This window comes from Hydra viridissima, unplaced genomic scaffold, assembly GCF_058129835.1.
Source record: "Hydra viridissima isolate aposymbiotic clone 2 unplaced genomic scaffold, HvirCarnegie_v1 scaffold_9, whole genome shotgun sequence".
Lineage (NCBI taxonomy): Eukaryota > Metazoa > Cnidaria > Hydrozoa > Anthoathecata > Hydridae > Hydra > Hydra viridissima.
Window position 1 is genome coordinate 17,480,436 of NW_028324308.1, and position 23,262 is coordinate 17,503,697.

At 32.7% G+C, this 23,262-nt stretch overlaps 2 protein-coding genes and 1 pseudogene across 2 annotated transcripts in view; all 3 read left to right on the forward strand.

Moving 5' to 3' along the window:
• The window catches only part of LOC145191573 (receptor-type tyrosine-protein phosphatase S-like), a 49,501-nt gene extending 47,574 nt beyond the window's left edge, over positions 1–1,927 (forward strand). Inside the window, exon 8 of the transcript XR_016455529.1 lies at positions 153–1,927. The gene's annotated coding sequence lies outside the window, so the exon portion shown is untranslated. The remainder of the gene's footprint in view (positions 1–152) is intronic.
• The window catches only part of LOC149884326 (uncharacterized), a 395,582-nt pseudogene extending 389,763 nt beyond the window's left edge, over positions 1–5,819 (forward strand).
• A 14,085-nt stretch (positions 5,820–19,904) lies between these two features.
• On the forward strand, positions 19,905–21,080 carry LOC149884347 (uncharacterized). The gene has a single exon (XM_090098741.1). It carries the CDS (start codon positions 19,905–19,907, stop codon positions 21,078–21,080), a length of 1,176 nt encoding a protein of 391 aa, XP_089954867.1.
• The last annotated feature ends 2,182 nt before the right edge of the window (positions 21,081–23,262 follow it).

Here is a 23,262-nt window from a genome sequence, read left to right on the forward strand (position 1 = left end):
GAAAATTTTATTATATCATTACAGATTTTTTTGAAAAAAAGGTAAGTCACGCAAAAAACGCATGAAAGTTAAAGCTTAAGTATGGAAAAAACCCCAATGCGCCAGAACCCGCATTTCTCTACTACTGCCTGTTTATGTTTTTTTTTGTTCAGCTGGATCATTTCAATCTTTTTTCTCAGTCTTCAACGATAAGCTGTTGAATAGCATCTAAGACACGTCCTCTGTAAACCATTTCTGGCTGATCGCAAGCAATCTGACTCCTTCTTTTGTTAAGAAAGATGGTGATGAATCCAAACCGAGAAGGGTTTTCATAAACCAAGACATTGGGTCAAAATGTTGAGAACAGTTGCTAAAAATGATCTCGTGTTTTCACCAAGCTTTTCGTACAGTCTGTTGTGATCAGCTCTTTAACCAAATCAATGTTTCATTGTAAGCATAGCTGCCGAGAGGAATTTCGGGCCATGGGGAAGTTTTCTTAAGGGGCCCTCATAAGATCAGTTATATACCCAGGACCATTAGAACTGTGCTCTGATCATTGAAAACTAAAAATTAAAATTATTTAATCTTTTAAAACTCAAAGCTATTTAAACCTTTTTAAAGTTATTTTAAAAAATTATTTGTACATACACGGGGCCTCGGAAATCTTTCCTTTCCATCCCCCCTCCCCTCCTTCTCGGCGGTTATGATTGTAAGGTTGAGGTGGAACGCCGACCAGATTGCGCTTTATCAGTGAGACTTGTCTCCTCAAATGACTTGTACCACAAGTAAACTGTTGGGTTTGATTAATGTTAGGGTTGTCTCTTTCAACTGTAAAATAATAAAGTTGAACTGGTCTAAAATATAATTAAATTGTCCTCAACACAGAAGACAGTAGAAACTCTTATTCTTTATTAAACTTTTTGGTTGAGTTTTGAATAAAAAAAAAATTCTGTGTGACCCTTGATTTGAACGAATGAAGTCTTCTTTTAAACGATTTTTTCGGTTTATTACGGTTAACTAAAAAACATATCGGATCTTAACTGATTGACTTTAATAACTTAAATGAATTATAAAAGAAGATGGTAGAAAAATTTAATCTTCCCTAAGTTAAGTTAGTGATATATGGAAAATACATTCTTTACAGTCATCAAGGTTATTCTTCGAAAAACATGTGACTTGAGAATTTCAAAGTATTTATTAAGGCTTTTTGAAAAAGATGTTGAGCTTTTTCTCATTAAATTTCGTGAGAAAAATTCTTCATCGTTTAACGTTTTGCTTTTCTCATTGATGTTTCTTTCAAGATCATTTACTTTTCTGTACAGATTCATAAAATCTGTTGTAATAATGTCACTTGATTCTGAAGTCCGAATCTTTTGAAATCATATTTAACTAGTTTAAACAAACCCTCATTGTTTGCTCCCAGCTTTTTTTGTATACTAAAATCTACATGAATTTCATTTTTGATGAAGTTATTTGCGTAAGTGTGATTAATGAGAATTTTACGCGTGCGAGTTTTAAGACTGGCAATAATAATCGGTAATACTTTTTCAATATGGATTACATTTATATGATATGGGCAATAACAGATTAAATTGTAACCTGCATTCTTTTAATACTAAACAAATGAAATGCATTATTTGTTTATAATGATATATTTAGACACCCAACAGAATTAAAAACATATTGTGGTCCTTCGAAAGCTGCTTTTATATAAACCAAAACGTGGAATAATGTGTAAAAAGTTAATGCTAAAAAAAAAATGGATTGAAAATTTTTCTTAGTCGTTCAAAGTTTGAATCTCTGTTTTACTAGGGAGTTTAGGCAATTTTTATAGCCAATGAAAATCTTTTTTATTTCAAATGCATTGTATTCCTTAATATATTTTATTTTCAAAATGGTTTCAACCACTTCTGTAGCTTATTTATTTCCAAAGATATTCGTGTTTTAATATTTTCAATTCATATACATTTTATGAAATATTTCCTTAAAGTATCTCGTTAAACTTTTGGCACCGAAAGAAAACTTTTTTGTCTTTTTTTTTCTTGCGTAAAAAGTTGCGTTAACAATAAAATATCAAAAGACGGGGGAAATTTATAAAATCTCTACTTAGAAAACAAAAACCCACCCTATTAGACTACCAAAAAAAAAACAAACTGATTGACATAAATAAATAGTTGCAGAAGCTATTTTTATGTGGGGACGAAAGAATTAGCTTAATTTACTTGTATATTAATAAAAATGAAACATTTAAAATTGAATAACTTTATCAATTCTAAAGTAAAACGACGTCCCCAAAAAAATTATTGTAGTGCAAGCTTTTTTAAAAAAAATAACATCTATATATACGTTTATACTATTTCATTTTATGGGTGGGTTTTTATTTTCTACACCTACATAAAATCATTTGTTACGTATTTTCGACGATGTTTTGCAAAAACGTACGATGCTTTTTTTTTCCGCGACAAAATGTCACGTGACAAAACTCCCTAGTTTTACGAATTCTAAAGTAATCACACAATGAATCCAGCCCAATTAAACGCTATTGAAACGGAAAAAATATACCCCGATGATGTTTTGTATTCTTCCTTTGTGCTCTTCAGCAACATTCATACTTTTAAAGTTTGAAAATTTGTTTCGAATATCTTCATTTTTGCAAATAGTTGAATTACCTTCAAGTTAACTGTTAACTCCGCCTCGGATTCAGTTAGTGCACGGAAACTTTTGGCTTCGGTCGAAACCGAAAATTCTGCTTCAACAATTTATTTACTTTTCCTGTATCAGCCGAAGTTTCGGTTCAACCGAAACTTCGGCTGATACTGGAAAAGTAAATGAGTTAACATTTAAGTTAAGTAATCAAAATAAATAATTTCATTAAATGTTTCTCAGCGCTAAATTTTACGCTGGAAAATAATTGAAAGAAAAGCTATTAGTGGAATCATTTTACCGTAAGAGCCAGTGGATTCCAAATACACAACTTGCATTATCTGCAATTAAGAAAATATCTCGTGGATTGCACAATACAAAACTTCAATCCTTTAGCGGACTTTAATCACATTTAAGAAGTTGGCACCAGCAGCTTACTCTAAAAAATCTCCTAACTGAAAAAGCAATACTCACAACTACCAACAATCCTGAAAATATACCAACTTCAGATCAACTTGAGCCTATTACAATTAAAAACAGAACAATACCCTTATTTGACATCAGATCAAAACGACAGAGGACTGAAACGTTGCAATTTACAATGCCTGGCTGGGTTGACAATATCTCAAAAATTTATTCAAACTCCGAATAAGATAATATTCGGAGTTTGAATAAATCTATATATAAATAGATCACTAGATGCGGTCAGTCGTTTTTTCACCAACTTACTTTTACTTATAATTGTGTTATTCATTTTTATATATATAACAACTACAAAATAAAAAACTAACTGCATGCTGTTCTCTTAGATTTTTTTCAGCTCAACAAAATAAATTGATTAAATTAATTATAACAGATTAAGAAATGCAAATGGAAAACCCTTGAAAAAAACAAGACAAACCTTATTGCATCCTCGACTAATAAGGCTTATTTTTTCTATAAGGTGGTCCTATACTAAAAAAAATCAAAAAAATCGATTTTTCAAAAATTGCATATTCTTGAAGCCCAAACATTCTACATTCTAAATATATATAGATCATTATAGGGAGTGAATTTAAAAATGCTCTAAAATAGCAAGTTTCAAAGTGAAGTTAAATAATTTTCTTAGCAACGGCCTTAGCAACGGGTTGTTTATATTAGAAAATAGGCGTTTTAGAATATTGCGCCATTTACTTTTAGTTTTTGACACTGGTGCCAGTAACTGTTTCATGTTTATTTTCCTAAATAAGCCATGATTTTTAAGTACAATTACTATGTTTACATGTATTACTTATAGAAAAATCAGCTTTGAGTTATACTTTGTGCCTCGTGCTTGTTTTTATTATGGGAAAAAATAAATGTGATTCAAATTTAAGAAGGAAAGCAGGTGGTAACACGATTTTCAAAAAAAAGTACTTTAGAGGAAATCAATTTTCCTCAGCATCAACAGTCAGCATCAATTTAACTTCTAAATTGGAAATCACTAACTCAACTCAATCAAATATCTTGACATCAACATCTTCAAAAACGTTATCACATAGCAGTAAAAAAATTAATGCAAAAAATAATGATTCAAATAAATTGCCTTCATGCTTTATACTTATTGACACAGACATTTTAAAATCAATTGCTACTTTGATTGGACATTGTCCTCAATGTCATAATAATTCAATTGAAATCTCAACTGATTTATCAAAAAAGAAAGGCTTGGCTGTGTTTTAAACATTTCTTGTACAACATCTTCGTGCGATTGGAAACAGTCTTTTTATTCTAGCAAAGAGATTGAAAAGCAAGGTCCAGGAATGTCACCATTTGAAATAAATTATAGATCTGTTGTTGCCATAAGAGAGATAGGAAAAGGTCATTCTGGTTTGGAAAAGTTTTGTGGTCTAATGAACTTACCTCCTCCAATGAACATAAAAGCATTTAATGATATTCAAGATAAAATTCATATGATATACCAAAGTGTAGCTGATGTGAAAATGAAAAATGCAGCAAATGAATTTCGATATCTTAACAACAATATCCAACCAAATGATTTTGATATTAATGTATTAGCTGATGTAGTTGTTTCCTGTGATGGAACTTGGCAAAAAAGCGGTCATTCCTCACTTAATGGTGTTGTTACTGTTATTGCTAGTGACTCAGGGAAATGTGTTGACTATCGAGTTCTTTCAAAAATATGCAATGCCTGTACATCATGGGAATCAAGAAAAGATAGCGATCCAGAACTTTATGAAAATTTTTTGGAAACTCATGATTGTTTAATTAATCACGAAGGATCTGCTGGATCTATGGAAGTTTCCGGAATTGTAGATTGTTTTATGAAATCTATAGACAAAAGGGGACTTCAATATACTCATTACATTGGAGATGGGGATTCCAAAGCATACGCTGAGGTTTTAAAAAGTGATCCCTACCCAGGTTTGATTGTTGAAAAATTAGAATGTGTAGGACATGTGCAAAAACGAGTTGGTAATAGACTACGTAAACTCAAATCCACCGACAAAACCAAGTTGGCAGATGGCAAATCATTAGGAGGTAAAGGTCGATTAACTGATAAGTTGATTAATAAACTTCAAAATTATTATGGTATTGCAGTGCGTAAAAGTACTGGTTCAACAGTTTACCAAATGAAAAAAGCAATTGGTGCTGTTTTGTTTCACTGCTCAGATGCTTTGAGTTTGGAATTACGACACTATATGTGTCCTCAAACTAATGGCTCTTGGTGTAAATATCAGTGTGATAAAATTAATAACACAAAAACTTACAAGGAAAAACCTGGAATACCAATTATTATTGGGGATAAAATTAAACCCATTTTTCTTGACCTTAGTGATGATAAGCTTCTTAGTAGATGTTTACATGGCAAAACTCAAATTTCAAATGAATCTATTAATGCTATCATTTGGAAGCGTTGTCCTAAAGAGAATTTTGTTTGCCGTATCACTTTAGAAATAAGTGTTGCATCAGCAGTAATATCATTTAATGATGGTATTTCTGGTATATTGAACATATTTGAAAATTTAAATGTTACACCAGGTACATTTGCTACTCAGTACTGTACCAAAATAGACCAAGAAAGAATAAAGATGATGGAAAAGAAGTCGCTTGACTCAATAAAACAAAGAAGAAAGCTGCTTTGTGCCCAACGAAAAGGTTTTACAGATAAAGTAAATGAAAGTGAAGATGTATCTTATGAAGCAGGAGTTTTTTAGATATTAGTTTTTTGTTATTTTTAAAATTAAATTTATGTTAAGGCAGTTATTGTATTTTGTAACGTAGTTATTGTATATTATCTTTTTATATTCAAGCTTTTTTTCATTGAATAATTCTATTTTGGTTAACTGTTTTTCAAATATCAGAGTTTTCACTTTTTTTTTTTTCTGTGTTTTCAATAATGCTCAAGTCGTTTTGTTTTTCAATAATTTTTTGACCTTTTTATATATTGAAAAATTTTTTTTTCATTAAAAATCTTTATAATTGTTTTTCTCAATATGTGAGTTTTAAGCACGCTGCGATAAATATCTTGAGATTGGTTTGTCTGATTGTGTTGAAAATTTCAGGAGTTGTTTATTATATATATGCACATTCATCTTACCAAAAGAATTCATGTTAGTTAACTGGTTCTAAAAATAAGGTCTAGGTTCTAAGCCTTTTCAGGGCTTTTTTTTAGGCCTTAAGCCTGTTTTCCTACAAAAGCTTCAATAGTTTGTTAAACTATTTGATTTTGGCAGGGTGAGTGTAATCATCTGATATTAAATAGCTGTGAAAATTTATTTATACCATTATTAGTTTACAGGCTGTTTATCGCAGCGCTTAGTCCATTTTTAGGGTTCATGGACCCAAAATTTTGACCAAAAAAAAAATTTTTTTATTTTTTTTTCCTTTAATGTGCTTTTAATAAAAAACACTATTTCTTATATGAAAATCATAAAATATGAGTGTATTTTTAAAATTTTGGTTTTATTAGTATAGGACCACTTTAAGATCTTCTGACCTGTAAAATGTGTTTCCCTATATAGTAGGCTTTGTTGCTAAGTGATCCAGGCTCGGAATTTCAAATGTATTAAATACTTAGCTGTGGTGCCTTTATGAAGTTTGAGTTTTGAAATATTTGAAACGAATTTCCACCTACCAAGGATTACAGTAACTATCATTTTTTAGTTCAATGAAATATGCTTGATTAATACATGATTGGAAAGATTATGGTGAGGGAAAATTGGAAAGATTATTTTGAGTGAAAGTCGAAAAAATTATTTGGAGGGAAAATTAAAAAGATTATAGTGAGGGAAAATGAAGGATATTTTAAACATCATCGTTAATTTTTGCCCGACTTAAACAAATAACATTCCAAACTTGTAAGACATCTGAAACACTAGGTAACACGCGTGAAAAATAAATCAGTTATGTTTTAATTATGTTTTCACAAAAAAAAACAGGTTATTGAATTGTAATTAGACTAATAATTGGTAATAATTCAATGAGTAATGTAGGCAACTTTTCTGCAATCTTTTTATGATTTTTACAAACAAGTAGAGTCAAAAGATAACTGGTAAAACCAGTTTCTGAGAACCATGACTTTTGAAAGCGGTTGAAATAATTAAACAAACAAGTTTGAAAATAAAATTCGTTTTTTATGCTAAAATAGTATCTGATTTAGGAAACAATTGTAGACATGAAAAAAAAAACAACGGTTGAGAAAATCTACGGATTTTTCCTTTTTTTAGGAGAGTTTTATGAGAAGATTTTATTGGAAGATTTTATGAAAAAAACAAATCGAGAATCTTTTGAGAAAAATTTTAAAAGAAACTTTTGGAAAGAGAGAAAGAGAAAATTTCAAATTGAGAATAGCTCCAATGTAGAAAGACACTTTAGCCACGAGTCCGAAGGTGGTAAGAGATAATTTTTGAGTGACTTTGATTACATATTGTAATTGGTGTGAATATAATATCATTTGTATTTGTAAATGTTAAAAAAATATATTCACGAGATTAGAAGTTGAAAATATTTATTAAGTAATATAATTAAGAAAAGAAAAACCTTTGGTAAGTTGTAATTTTGTATTTATTTTGATTTAAGCGTTATTATCATTAACAAAAAAAATTGTGGGGTTATCAAAAAACCATTTTGTAACAACTAAAAAAAATGTGTTTTTACAGTGGAATGTTGAGTTTAAAAAGATATTGTAGAATGGAGTAGTGCACATTCAATTATATTCTGACAAGAAATTAAGTCACAAGAGAAAGAAATGTCACTTAGAACAAAAAATAGGCCAATCAAAAAAAGAGTTTAATGAACTGAGTTGTCGCAGCAAATCACAATTGATAGAAATTGCATTATTCGCTCCAAAAACAGATTCAATTGAAATCAGATTTTGGATCAAAAAGTGACCTTTACTGACTTCAAATACTCTGTCTTTACAAAACGGTGGCAAGAGTAGTTGTTGATTATCAATTAGTAACGTTATTTTTTATCAACGTTCTTTTTTTTTTCTTCAAATAATATTCAACGTTAATCTTTTGCATTCTTCTTGTATAATATACAATTAGAGTGTTAAGGAAAATAATTGTAAAGAAGTACTAATTCTCTTTTTTCTAACCTGTGTTGATATCCTTTTTTAAAATCAATATTTCAAAGTGGAGTATCTGAATTAAAAGTTTTCTGTTATGAATTGTTTGCACCAATACCTTTTTTAAAAAAGACATTTCTTGTTGGATCATAAATTCGCTCCAACGTAAAATGCACTTAGTTTATTACAAACCAGAGATTAAATGATTAAGAGATGCGTTTAATTGTGAAACGAACTTTTTTTTTGAAATCGAAAAGCTGAGTAAAAGGTAACTAAATACTGTTAGGTTTGTTGGGTTTTATGTATGCTTGTGTTTGTTGCTGGATTTATGTATGTCTGGAGTAGGGTACTTATGTATGTATGTTTTGTATGGTTGAAATTATTTAAAAAAGTTCAACGTTTTTAAAGTCGCAACGACCCCATATAACGAAAGTGACCTTACACTGGTAACCAAACATTGCCATACTTTCCAACAATCGGTTATTTTTTCCTTTTTTTTAAGTAAGTTTAACGATAACCCAGCTGTTTATTTAAAAACTTAAAACACACACACACAAAAAAAAGATTATCAAACGTTCTTTAACATCCAATCGTTCGTCAACATTTCCCAGTGGAAAAATGACTTCACTAGATTTGTTTAGTGTTTTGGGAAATTACGCACTACCTTTTTAAACGTAAAAATGGAACAAAACATCCTGTGAAAATTAAAGTAGAGCTTTCTATTTATTTCTTTTGTTTGCTCAAAGTATTCAATTTTGTCAATTGAAAAACTACATGCTTTTTTTCATTATATTGAACATTACAGCTGCATTATATTTTTCATTTATCAACGACAAAAAAAAAAAAAAAAAGAAAAAAAGGATTTGCTTTCTGATGACAAGATTTTAGGATGCTTTTTAAGCGCACTTTTGGGAAGGGATAAAATGATTTAAAAGCTATAAACTATTTTCGGTTTTTTTTTTTTTAATATCTTTTATCATTTCTAACTTTTAATCTAAACTTTTTATTGTAATGTATATACATATATATAATTACAAATATCACTTTCTTTTATTGAAAATATTACAATGTTATATCACATATTAAAGAAGATTTCAAAAAATGTCTTTCTTCCGCAACTGTAGAAGCGGACCAATAGAATCATCCCAAGATTACAGTATTTTTGAATAAGCACATAAACTGCACTCTTAGCTTAGAAATAAATATACATGAGTAATAAGCTGAGTTGTGCGAACAGAGAATTAAAAATCAATCGGTTGATAAATAGCCAAAACTAAACCCATGTATAGCGTTCAGGGACAGCGTCAATCTTTTGTCGCTGTACATTAACTTCTAAGCTTTTCAAATATGCTCTGCACATTATAATATTTATGTTATTTAATTGATACATGCATACATACATACATACATACATACATACATACATACATACATACATACATACATACATACATACATACATACATACATACATACATACATACATACATACATACATACATACATACATACATACATACATACATACATACATACATACATACATACATACAAAAGCGCTTAGTTGAGCTGGATTCATTGTGTGATTACTTTAGAATTCGTAAAACTAGGGAGTTTTGTCACGTGACATTTTGTCGCGGAAAAAAAAAGCATCGTACGTTTTTGCAAAACATCGTCGAAAATACGTAACAAATGATTTTATGTAGGTGTAGAAAATAAAAACCCACCCATAAAATGAAATAGTATAAACGTATATATAGATGTTATTTTTTTTAAAAAAGCTTGCACTACAATAATTTTTTTGGGGACGTCGTTTTACTTTAGAATTGATAAAGTTATTCAATTTTAAATGTTTCATTTTTATTAATATACAAGTAAATTAAGCTAATTCTTTCGTCCCCACATAAAAATAGCTTCTGCAACTATTTATTTATGTCAATCAGTTTGTTTTTTTTTTGGTAGTCTAATAGGGTGGGTTTTTGTTTTCTAAGTAGAGATTTTATAAATTTCCCCCGTCTTTTGATATTTTATTGTTAACGCAACTTTTTACGCAAGAAAAAAAAAGACAAAAAAGTTTTCTTTCGGTGCCAAAAGTTTAACGAGATACTTTAAGGAAATATTTCATAAAATGTATATGAATTGAAAATATTAAAACACGAATATCTTTGGAAATAAATAAGCTACAGAAGTGGTTGAAACCATTTTGAAAATAAAATATATTAAGGAATACAATGCATTTGAAATAAAAAAGATTTTCATTGGCTATAAAAATTGCCTAAACTCCCTAGTAAAACAGAGATTCAAACTTTGAACGACTAAGAAAAATTTTCAATCCATTTTTTTTTTAGCATTAACTTTTTACACATTATTCCACGTTTTGGTTTATATAAAAGCAGCTTTCGAAGGACCACAATATGTTTTTAATTCTGTTGGGTGTCTAAATATATCATTATAAACAAATAATGCATTTCATTTGTTTAGTATTAAAAGAATGCAGGTTACAATTTAATCTGTTATTGCCCATATCATATAAATGTAATCCATATTGAAAAAGTATTACCGATTATTATTGCCAGTCTTAAAACTCGCACGCGTAAAATTCTCATTAATCACACTTACGCAAATAACTTCATCAAAAATGAAATTCATGTAGATTTTAGTATACAAAAAAAGCTGGGAGCAAACAATGAGGGTTTGTTTAAACTAGTTAAATATGATTTCAAAAGATTCGGACTTCAGAATCAAGTGACATTATTACAACAGATTTTATGAATCTGTACAGAAAAGTAAATGATCTTGAAAGAAACATCAATGAGAAAAGCAAAACGTTAAACGATGAAGAATTTTTCTCACGAAATTTAATGAGAAAAAGCTCAACATCTTTTTCAAAAAGCCTTAATAAATACTTTGAAATTCTCAAGTCACATGTTTTTCGAAGAATAACCTTGATGACTGTAAAGAATGTATTTTCCATATATCACTAACTTAACTTAGGGAAGATTAAATTTTTCTACCATCTTCTTTTATAATTCATTTAAGTTATTAAAGTCAATCAGTTAAGATCCGATATGTTTTTTAGTTAACCGTAATAAACCGAAAAAATCGTTTAAAAGAAGACTTCATTCGTTCAAATCAAGGGTCACACAGAATTTTTTTTTTATTCAAAACTCAACCAAAAAGTTTAATAAAGAATAAGAGTTTCTACTGTCTTCTGTGTTGAGGACAATTTAATTATATTTTAGACCAGTTCAACTTTATTATTTTACAGTTGAAAGAGACAACCCTAACATTAATCAAACCCAACAGTTTACTTGTGGTACAAGTCATTTGAGGAGACAAGTCTCACTGATAAAGCGCAATCTGGTCGGCGTTCCACCTCAACCTTACAATCATAACCGCCGAGAAGGAGGGGAGGGGGGATGGAAAGGAAAGATTTCCGAGGCCCCGTGTATGTACAAATAATTTTTTAAAATAACTTTAAAAAGGTTTAAATAGCTTTGAGTTTTAAAAGATTAAATAATTTTAATTTTTAGTTTTCAATGATCAGAGCACAGTTCTAATGGTCCTGGGTATATAACTGATCTTATGAGGGCCCCTTAAGAAAACTTCCCCATGGCCCGAAATTCCTCTCGGCAGCTATGCTTACAATGAAACATTGATTTGGTTAAAGAGCTGATCACAACAGACTGTACGAAAAGCTTGGTGAAAACACGAGATCATTTTTAGCAACTGTTCTCAACATTTTGACCCAATGTCTTGGTTTATGAAAACCCTTCTCGGTTTGGATTCATCACCATCTTTCTTAACAAAAGAAGGAGTCAGATTGCTTGCGATCAGCCAGAAATGGTTTACAGAGGACGTGTCTTAGATGCTATTCAACAGCTTATCGTTGAAGACTGAGAAAAAAGATTGAAATGATCCAGCTGAACAAAAAAAAACATAAACAGGCAGTAGTAGAGAAATGCGGGTTCTGGCGCATTGGGGTTTTTTCCATACTTAAGCTTTAACTTTCATGCGTTTTTTGCGTGACTTACCTTTTTTTCAAAAAAATCTGTAATGATATAATAAAATTTTCTTGTCGCAATCTGTAATGATGTAATAAAATTTTCTTGCCGCAATCTGTAATGATGTAATAAAATTTTCTTGCCGCAATCTGTAATGATGTAATAAAATTTTCTATTTAAAAATGTTTCTTACCGCAATATTTTATTTTCTTGTCGCAATGATATTTCTTTTCTTGTCGCAAAGATGTAAATTTATTTTCTTTTAAAAAAAATGTTTTAGGCGAGAACGAAGCATGCAGGTCAAATGAAAGCGTTGTTTGATCTTTTGTTCAATAATATGAAGATGGTGAGTTTGGGAATCGACAAAGTACCGGTTTTTAAGAAGAGTCCGTCTCCATTGATTCTTTTAGGCCAAGGTCTTAAGTATAAGCCTGAGCCAACTGCAGTTAATTTTATTCCTTTTAGATTTTTGTTCATGTAAACCACGCCGCGTCCTGCGATTTTATCAACCATGGCAGAACCGGCAGAAGAGCCTACACCTGCAAGAAGTCCAGTGGTGAGAGCGGGGACAATTCTTGTGGCGATAGTGCTTCCGAGCATACCGAGCAAAGGGAGTAACGCACCGATGAATCCTCCTTCAATTTTAGAGTTGTGCATGAGTTGTTTTTGCTGAGTTTAAGTGTGACACCGGTGTCATTGCTTGTAGGCTCTTCTAATTTTGTTCAATTGCGAGTTTGTGACTGCGAGAATGTGATTTCTGTCCAAATCTTTACGAGTGAGTTTTATACTGACGTCTTTTTATATCTTAAATGGCTTTTTTTAATTTGTCAGCTTGATTTTGTGAAATGTTTAATCTAATTTTTTGATAATTGCTCATTATTTTAGCAAAGGAAAAAATTTTTACTGACCGAAAGCAATGCTTGTGTAAAGATCGGATATCACTGAGGATATTTTTTCTCTGATGTAATATCTGATGATGATGTCTTCTCCTCTAAAATTGATCAAGCTTCCATTTTGGTCAACAATTTGCGCTTCCATTCTTGAAATTTTGCTTACCACAATGTGAAGGTATATCACCGCAATGTGAAGGTATGTGAAGGTTTTTCTACAATTTTGTATCCTGGTTCAACCTGTGGGTAAAAAGAGTAATTGTCGTTTGTAGTTTTTCCTTCTAAATAAGACGAGCCGATAATGTTGTTGGTCACTCGGAATATAGCCGTATCTTCAATTCTTACAATATTTTCAGACTCGTAAGTGTCGATCACAATTGTTATTTTATCGAGATTTGAAGGGTATTCTCTTTCCTCAACGTAGGTGTATTCATTTTTATTGAATCCAAGGAGTAGAGCTAATCTGTTATTCACGTTAAAATACACCCAATATTTCGTCGTTGATCCTGGCATTTCAAATTTTAATTCAGATTTTAATGTAGTATCGCTTGCTGTAATAATGACTCCCTCTGCTCCGTACAAATTTCCAACTTGTTTTTTCATTTCATCTTGAAGGTAGGTGTTGAGCTGATTTATATTATAAGCTCCTTCTTTTAATGTAAATGGTGTAGCTGTTTGTGCCAGCGTTCGGACTATACCTGAAAACGTTATTTTTATAGGTGATGTTTGAGTAACTGCGACACGTTTCGATCCCCACAAGTGCCATTTCGTAATTTTTGTTTAATTCTAGCTCGATGTGTCTTTCAAAGTATGTTTTGATGGAGCTGTTTGATACTGTGGGTGTATCATTTTTCGATTTTGTAATTAAATAAAATGCTGACATGTTTTTTATACATTTGGAAAATAAAAATCGTCAAATCCGCTTCTGTATTTTCCATGGTCCTTTTTGGAGGATCAATCAATGACGGCAAATCCATGAGGTTGAGACCAGCAATGTCTGCAAAACTTTTTAAGTTCTTCTTTTTTCATGTCGCTTGAAACATGGTCTTGATAAATGTGGTCGACGTTTTTTTGGTCTTGTGGAAAGAGGCAAATAAAGTTGGCATTTTCTCTGATGGTTTGTCTGGAGAGCATGAAATAATTTTGAGCGAGGTAAAAGCAGTCAACGTTGGAATGTCTTCCTCGAATGTAATATTTCTCGCATTTGTTTTTTTTGGTCAGTTGCAAATCGTCAAAGATCATTAAATTGTTTCTGGTTAAAACGAGATCTTCAGGTTCAGGCACATCGTCAGCAGTTTCGAAAAATTGACACTCCATGACTGTTTTTCCGTTCCATTTTTTTAAAATTTCTTCAATGACCGCTTCAGGATTCGCGTTTTTTTTTTTCGATTTTGTTTTGAATATTGAACAATTCGAGAATAATTTCTTTCCACAGTTTCTTTTCAAAGGTGCTTTAGAGTATTTTGTATTCAGGTTAGAAAAGAGATTTCCCAAACACTCGCAAATGGTTATAATACAGCCATCCCGGTCTTAGCAGCAAATTTAAAAGTAAAGTTGTTTTTCCTCATCCGGACTTTCCGACAATGATTCCTCTTATACTTCTTGGCAAAAGCGCGTTGTTGCTTCTTTTGCTTTTACCGATATTCCATGACAAATCAATGACTTCCATTTTTAAAAAGAAAAGATTTTATTTTAGAAAATTTAATTTGCCAGAGATTCGCAATCGAATTTAAAAACTTTTTTTTATATGTGTAAAATGTACTGCGTTAAATGCAAAAGAGAAACGGAGACTATTCATTTGAAAAACAAATGTCTAAAAACAACAGAAATATGTTGAAAGGGACATGTGATTCTTTTGGAACGACAAAATGTATGTTTGTTCCATCGACAACAAAAGGAGGTGACTTGGTGGAATCAATAAATAAACTGTCAAATAAAATCAAGCTCCTATGGGCAAAATTTCCTGGAGAAATGCACATTCCGGGAATGAACTTTGCAGGACTGACTTCTCCCGACGTGTATCAGGAATGGAGCAAGCCCGTGGACAGGGTGGACAATGCAGCGTATCATCACGATCTGGCTTATAAATATTTTAACGACAGACAAAACAGGAATGTGGCAGATCAAATGATGCTTGAAGAAATGATTTCTATACGCAACCCCACTCAAAAAGAAACCAACGAAAGAAAACTCGTTACACCGGTGATTAAAGCCAAAGTTAAATTCGGATTACGTGTATTTAACGGATCAAAAAAAAATAAATTCCCGAGAGTCGTCTGAAATGAACAAATCAGCTTGCAGAAGAGCTTCATAAACCGGTAATTCATCATTTCGAAAGAAGAAGGGTGACTGTGAATGACATCGATGAAATGTGGCTGAAGCGTTGAGTAAAATCTTCGAAAAATCAAAAGATTTTACCAGGAATCCGAAGGATCTCAAAAAAAGAAAGTGTTCCAAATTGTGGGTAGACAAACGAAAAGAATTTTACAACAAGCACGTGAAAGCGCTGTGAGTGCAATTGTTTTCCACTGAAAACGAGGAAATAAGTTGTGTCGTCGAGCGATGGAGCAGAACGATGAAAGAGAAAATGTTTAAATACTTTTCAGCTAACAACACCAATAAATACATTGACGTTTTAGATTAAATGGTGAAAAGTTACAACAATACAAATCACTCTTCAATAAAAACGTCACCAGTTGAAGCCAGCGAAGAAAAGAGCAAGGTTTGGATGAATCTGTATGGAAAGACGCAAACAGAAAGAAAACAGCCAAAATTTTCAATGGGTGACAAAGTGTGGATTACAAAAAAGTAGCCTAATTTTGAAAAAGGGTATACGCCAAGGTGGACTAAAGAGGTTTTTTCCGTGTCAAAAGTTCAGTACACGAATCCGCCCACGTAAAAAATCACTGACGCCAACGAAGAAGAAATTCAAGGTACTTTTTACAAGCAGGAAATGCTAAAGACGCATCAATATATATTCAGAATTGAAAAAATCATTCGCAAAACAAAGAGCAAATCATTTGTTAAATGGTTGGGATATCCAGATTCGTTTAACTCGTGGGTGGATAATAAAGAATTGATCAGTTTGCTTTCGAGCGATATAAATCATTTTCTTTCCCAATAAATGATCTAAAAAGTCGCAGATTTTCCACGGATCATAAAATGATATAAATGAATTTTAATTTCTTATTAAAAAATGGAAATGAAGAATAATCGTGTTAAAATGATGGTTTTAACTGAACCTTTTATAAATGAATACTTTAAGACAAAAAATTACGAAGAATTATATAGGAGTGCGCCCAATTACGAAGATAACTTTAAGACGAAAAATTACGAAGAAGTATATAGGAAGCGCCCAATTACGAAGAATACCGTTACAATATTCAAAGTTTAGAAAAGGATTTGGATTTCACCATTATTCGTCAACGAGATACTTTTGAATTGAAAATAAAGTGCGGAATGGTTCATTTTGAAAGAAGCGGAACTTTAAGATAGGACGTATTTGAGTATGCTCGCAAAAAAGTAAATAAAGTCAAAGAACAAAGTCAAAGAGTAGAAAAATTGTATCTTGAGCGGGTCAAGGAATTGCATGGATAATAAAATGATATAAAAAGTTTTCTTTTCTTTTAAAAAAGATGAATTTTGTGACGATTGAAAATTTTGACGAGAGTAAATTATCGGTTGGAGATATTTACGCAGCCACAAAGCCAATTCAGTATCAAAAGATTCCGTTGTGTTATGAGTATGCGATTGGAAAAGGTCTTTTTGTTTTAATACTCCCGTTTTGTTTTCTCTGGGTGTGTTTGAAAGTCGCAGTGTGGAAAAAAAAGAGCTGACTGGATATTCCATGTCTTTTGTTGATTTTGACGAGAAAAAGGGTGACAGCAGCAGTAGAAAAGTTTATGGAAGTGACTGAAAAAATATCAAAATTTCTTCGCGAGCAACTCATGAAAATGACGTCTTTGTTGAAAAAAGGAGGAAGAACGAAAAAAATAATTGCTGCAGACTTGTCCATTTTTAAGAACAAAGGATCTGGAGCTCCTTTATTTTTCGGAAAGTTGTTTATAAAAGAAAAGAACATTACTTCTTTATTTTACAGAAAGAGTGCTAATAAAAAGCTTGTAAAAACGAATCCTTTGGAATACGTTCGTCAAAAGTGTTTTGCCATTGCGTCTTTGAGAATTGAAGGTGTTTTTATTGGATCGCAGATTGAATCCATCCAATTCAAGCTTCCAGAAGTTGCTATTACTAAAAATACGCCTTCTTTTCAAAGCATTATGGACGATTTGGATTTGGGAGAGGTAGAATCTGATAAGAGTTGTGATCTTGTAAAGTGATAGATTTTGTAAAATGATAGATTTTTAAATTTTTAATCGAATTTAAAAATGATCAATGTCGAAAGAATTGAACTTGTCGAATATCTGAAAAGTCCCGTTCTTTACAACAGCGAAAGGGTTCAATTTGGTAACACTTCTTATTGTGGTCACTTGCGTCTTTACTTCTTGAAAAAACTGGACGAAGGTAACGACTTTCAAGAAACTATCAATACCTTATGGTGATCACAAGAGAAAAATAAATTCCAAGACATATAAAAAATGATTGACAAATTTGGTAGATCAGAATTGGGAACGTATTTATACAATCCTTATTCGACCGCTCTTACAATCGATCTGTATGTCAGAACAGATGGAAATAGCACCATCACTGCGGACATTGATTTTAACTCTCAAAAAATCATTAATTTGGCAGAGCCGACCACTTCTCACAACGCTGCTACGAAAAATTATGTGGACACGCATTCATCAGGCGGAGGCACGGCAATTGGAGCTGCGGACTTGGATTTAAATTTCCACAAAGCGACGAATTTGAATGAACCGACAAGTCTTCACGATGCAGCCACGAAAAATTTGATGCAGATGTTGTGCATTGGTTTGGGTACTATAGGAATTGGACTTTTAGCCACCATTATTGCCGATAGCGATTGCGTTTGAGGGTGTTGCTATTGGAGTGGGATTTTTATCGATTGTAGGAGGTCAAGTGAACAAAAAGCTGGCATTGAAAGCGGAGAAGCACGAAAAATTGAAAGTTCTTGCAGAGTCTAAATTGAACACTATTAGCAACCTCATTTCAAAAGCGTTGATGGATGGAAAAATAAGCGATTCAGAGTACTAATTGATTCTTAGCGAGCTTCAAAAGTTTAAGACCATGACGGAGGAGATACGAACAAAGACTAAAAGCACCATTGACGAAAAACCAAAGAGTTTATGATTAATCAAGGAAGAGAGGATGCGATAAATACATTTAATAATTTATTCAAAAAAAATGATTTTATTCGTTGAAAAAAATGTTAAAAATTTGAAGAATTTTTCAACGGATCATAGAATGATCTGAAAATAAATTTCTAGCGTATTTTAAAAACCATGTCTTTTTTTAAAATACAAGACCCGAACAAAAGGGATGAAATTGTGAAAGAAATAATTGATAGAAGAAAGAGAATTTATCAGAACAGCTTCAATAACAATATTTCAGATGTCAATTTTTAGGCTGATTTGAGCAAGCTCTACAAGCCGCTCATCGAAAGCAATTAAAAGATGTACAAGTCGCTCATCGAAAGCAATGAAAAGCTGATAAAAAGAATAGAGGACAAAGTTGCCAACAAAAATGAAGAACCCATTGAAGAGTTAGATGAAGAGTCTGCGAATTTGGGTGATATTTCGTCTAAATATTTAAATATAACGTACAACAAGGAGGCTTCTGATCGAAGAAAAAAAAAGATATTTCAAAATAAGCAAAAATGAAAATAAATGGTGCATTGGAAAAATGGAAGTGATACCGGATGAAAATGATATCATTATTGGTGGAAAAAGGTATGAGGGAGCAAAAGGTCTTTGGGAACTTTTGACGAAATCTGATCCTCCAAACAAAAATGACTATACCGATAAAGATAACAAAATTACTCGAGAATTCTGATCGACTCTGGCGCTATAGAAGATTGGCCTACAGGTGGAAAAAAATGGGAACAGATTATTAAGCCTATTTATGAACAATATAAAATGAAACTAGAGGTAAAAAAGGTTCAGGAGTCATCATTCTTCCCAGCGATCCGAATGCGCTCGTGAAAAGCCTTGAATTGAGCGTGGCTGCTTGTCATGCGGGAAATACAGGGTCGAGAAATGAGAACGTGAACATTTGCGACGAGCTGTTAGGACAAAATGTAATTAAAAAAGACCAGTATAAATCGATGATGAGGTACATCGATTCAAAGTGAATAAAATAATTTTTTTTTGCTTATTAAAAATGATCGTTTACAGAAACAGATATGTTAAGAAACACGTTGTTGGAGGAAGTGGAATAATCGATACGTTAAGGAATTTTTTAAAAAAAGCTGCCGCGTCGAGCATCTCAATAGCAGCATCCACTTTAGCAAACAAAATTGCAAAAAGCGAGCTGGGAAGAGAAGCGAATATGGCGACGAAATCTGCGGGAAAAGAATTGGCTTCTCCTGCCGTCTCCACCGCCAAAGACGTGGCTATTGACAAGGGTAAAAAGACCATTGAAAAAATGTACGCCAAGACTGCAACTCCAAATCCGAAAGTTCTTACTCAGAAGAGCAAAGACACTATTTCTGGAATGGTAGCGCCAACAGCTCCAGCGCACAGCAGCGAATATTCCTCGCTTGGGGGTTCTTTGCGCTCAAAAAAGTTGTCGAAAAAGAATGCGATTAGAATACAAGACCTTGTAAAAATGGGAAATAGAATGAAAGTTGTCTCCTAAAAAGTTCAAAGAACTTTCCCGGATTCGAAGGTTCTAAAAAAATTTTTTCTTTTATATAGAAAAATGGCAAATTCCGAAGTATTAAATATTACAGAAGAAATCATTGTTGATGAAGATATTGAGAGATTTGAATTTCACGAATACGACCCGGTCAGTAACAATTTAAATACTGCTGGGGAAATAAGAATCAACATTGAGCAGCAAGACTTGTTCACGCTTCCCTCTGAGGCGTACCTTTTGGTCGAAGGAAGACTGACAAAAGTGGACGGAACTTCCTATGCGGATACGGATGTGGAAGCTCTTGCAAACAATGGCATCATGCACCTGTTCAGTCAGATTTCATATCAATTGTCGAATCAAGAAATAGAAACCATATACAGTCCAGGTCAAGCCACTACCATGCTTGGTTTTCTAAGATATCCAGTGGAGTTTCAAGTATCGGAAGGAATGAATCAGCTGTGGCAAAGAGACACCACCGCTAATGCAGATCTTGCCGGCAACAGTGGATTGAGTCAAAGACAAGATTACATCGTTAAGCAAACTGCAACTAAAGGAACATTTTCATTCTGCATTCCGTTGAAGCACATTTTTGGATTTTGCGAAAATTACGAAAAAGTTCTTTACGAATATAAGTGCGCGATTATTCTTGTGAGAAAGAGCGACGCTGATGCGATTTTTAAGAGCACCGAAACAGCCGCAGGAAAAGTGGACTTGAGCAAATTGTCCTTGTTTATGCCTCATGTCACTCCTTCTTTTATGGCAAACAGCAATCTTTACAAACTCATTGAATCAAAAGTGGACGTTCCTTTGACGTTTAAATCCAGACAGTGCGAGACCATCGCCGTACCTGTGACCAATACATTCAGTTGGAGGTTGAGCGCCAGATCTTCCAGTGAAAGACCGAGGTACATTATTGTTGGATTTCAGACCAATAAAGATGGCAGCCAAGATTTAAACTCTTCCGTATTCAATCACTGCGATTTGAAAAGCATGTACGTCACTTTAAACAGCGAAAAGTTGTTGAATGAAAACGGTGTTACCAAAACATCAAGAGAAAAAATGACGTTAATGATGCTCGCGATTGAAAATAATCTAATCGATAAAAGCGAATTAATGGAAGATGTGAAAGAAAGGAGACCTGTTGGAAGACCTAAAAACGTGAAGCCACCAAAAGAAAAAAACGCCATTGACCCTAAATGGAAAAAGCTTGAAAACATCAGAAGAAATCCTCTCACGTAATTTAAATTTTTCTGAAAATTGAATTTGAGTTAAAAAATATTTTTCTATTATATAAAAAATGAATGATTGTGTATTGAAAAAAGTTATAGAGAAATCTTTAAAAGCATTGCGAAATGAAGCCAAAGACCGGGCGATAAAAGGTTATACACAAATGACCAGGAAAGAGCTAGTTAAAGCAATAAAAAATACAAAGCCTATCATCGGTACACAACCTGTAACACGTCGAAGACTAACAACCGCTGCAAGACCTCTTCCGATTGTTCAAAGTCCAGTTGTTGTAAGACCAATTCCTGCTCCTCCTCCTGTTTCTGACGACTTGATTTCATTTGGACCAGCTTTCTAGCGAAATCTGATGACTAAAGCCAAACCATCGCGTCATATTTTTGACGAGCCTGTTGCCGATCCAACGAACGTCATTACACCAAGACCGGTTCCTGCAAAAAGACCTGGTTTATTTTCAAGAATTGCAACGGCTGTAGGAAATGTGGTTACTAATCGTTTTAACCGAGTGCTTACAGCCATTGATCCACACATTCCAGAGGTTGTAAAGAAAACAGTGAGCGACGTAAGAATTGGATTTGAAAAAAGAATAAAGTCTCTCAAAGACATTGTATTCGGTAAACTACAAATAAAGTTTCAATTGACCAATCACGCGCCTAGATATATCACCAAACAATTTTCATATACTCCTGAAATAAATTATCAAGACGCCTCTGCCTTTTTAGACTTGACAAAAGAGCAATTAAAGTCATGAAAATAAATACAAAAACGAACATTGTTTTGACGTGTGAAATGACGCGTGTGAGCATTTCCACTGGACAAGAAACCACTCGCACTGTGTTCTTTCCTTCAAAATATGGAATTATACTGGAGGCATTAAATCGAAGAGAGTTTTATGACACAAAGAAAGAAGAAGTTCTTGAAAAAATTGTTAATAGCAGCAAAGATGGATCGAATTGGAAAGTGACTAAAATTTTGAAAATGGACATTAACATGATTGCTTACACTCCCCTCAGCGCTTCGTCATGGATCGATCTTCCCATTGAACTGAAAAACAAATAGGCAATTATCAATATGGAAAACGAAGACAATCAATGCTTTAAATGGTCCGTCACCAGAGCGTTGAATCTGGATAATAGAGATAATGAAAGAATTAGCGAAAACTTGATTCTAATATCGGAAGAGTTGAAATGAGGAGGAATTGATTTTCCTGTCAAGCTTAATAAAATCGGAAAGTTTGAAGATAGCAATGAAGAAATTAGCGTCAATGTTTTTGGTTATGAAAACAAAAAACCTTTTCCTTTACGAGTATCGAAACATTACAGCAGAGATTAAAAAAATCGAATTGCTGCTTATTTCAAACGAAGACACTGACCATTATTGCGTAATTAAAAGTTTCAGCCGATTTGCCTCCTCTTCAGTAACAAAAGGTAAAAGAAAACAATACTTTTGCAGAAATTGTCTACAATCTTATGACCAGGAAGAAAAGATTAAAAAAATTCAACCTGACTGTTATGAACACCAATCGGCTAGAATAAAACTTCTTAAAAAAGGAACAATCGTTCAGTTCCAAAACAACAACAGATCGATGAGGGTTCCGTTTGTGGTGAATGCAGACTTTGAAAGTTTCATCAAACCTGTTAATGCAGATGCTGAGTATGATGATAAATTGTCTTACACTAAAAAATACCAAAAGCACGCTCCAAGCTTGTTCTGCTATTTCATTAAGTGCTTTGACGAAACCCTTTATAAAGGAAAACCTGTCACGTACATAGCAGAAAGCGATGATGACGACGTTTCTCAAAAATTTGTAAACATGGTTGAAACAGACCTTACAGAGATTTTCAACGGGATTGATTTTAAAAAAGGTATGGTTTTGACTGATGAACATAAAAAGAATTTTAAAGCTGTGACAAAATGTCACATTTGCGGTGAAGATTTAAAAAATGACAAAGTGAAAGACCACTGTCACATCAATGGAAAGTACCGAGGAGCCGGTCACAAAAAATGCAACTTGGATTATCAAATTCCAAAATTCATACCGATCATTTTGCACAATTTGTCTGGTTATGACAGCCACTTGTTCATCAAGAAATTGGCTGGAAAACTAAAATGCATCCCTACAACGAAGAAAAATGTATCAGCTTCTCAAAAGAAATCAAAGTAAGAGAATTTACTGGTA

Bases quoted from the DNA above. Each gene is read 5' to 3' on its own strand.
- LOC149884347 (XM_090098741.1), top strand. From the start codon at position 19,905: ATGGCAAATTCCGAAGTATTAAATATTACAGAAGAAATCATTGTTGAT.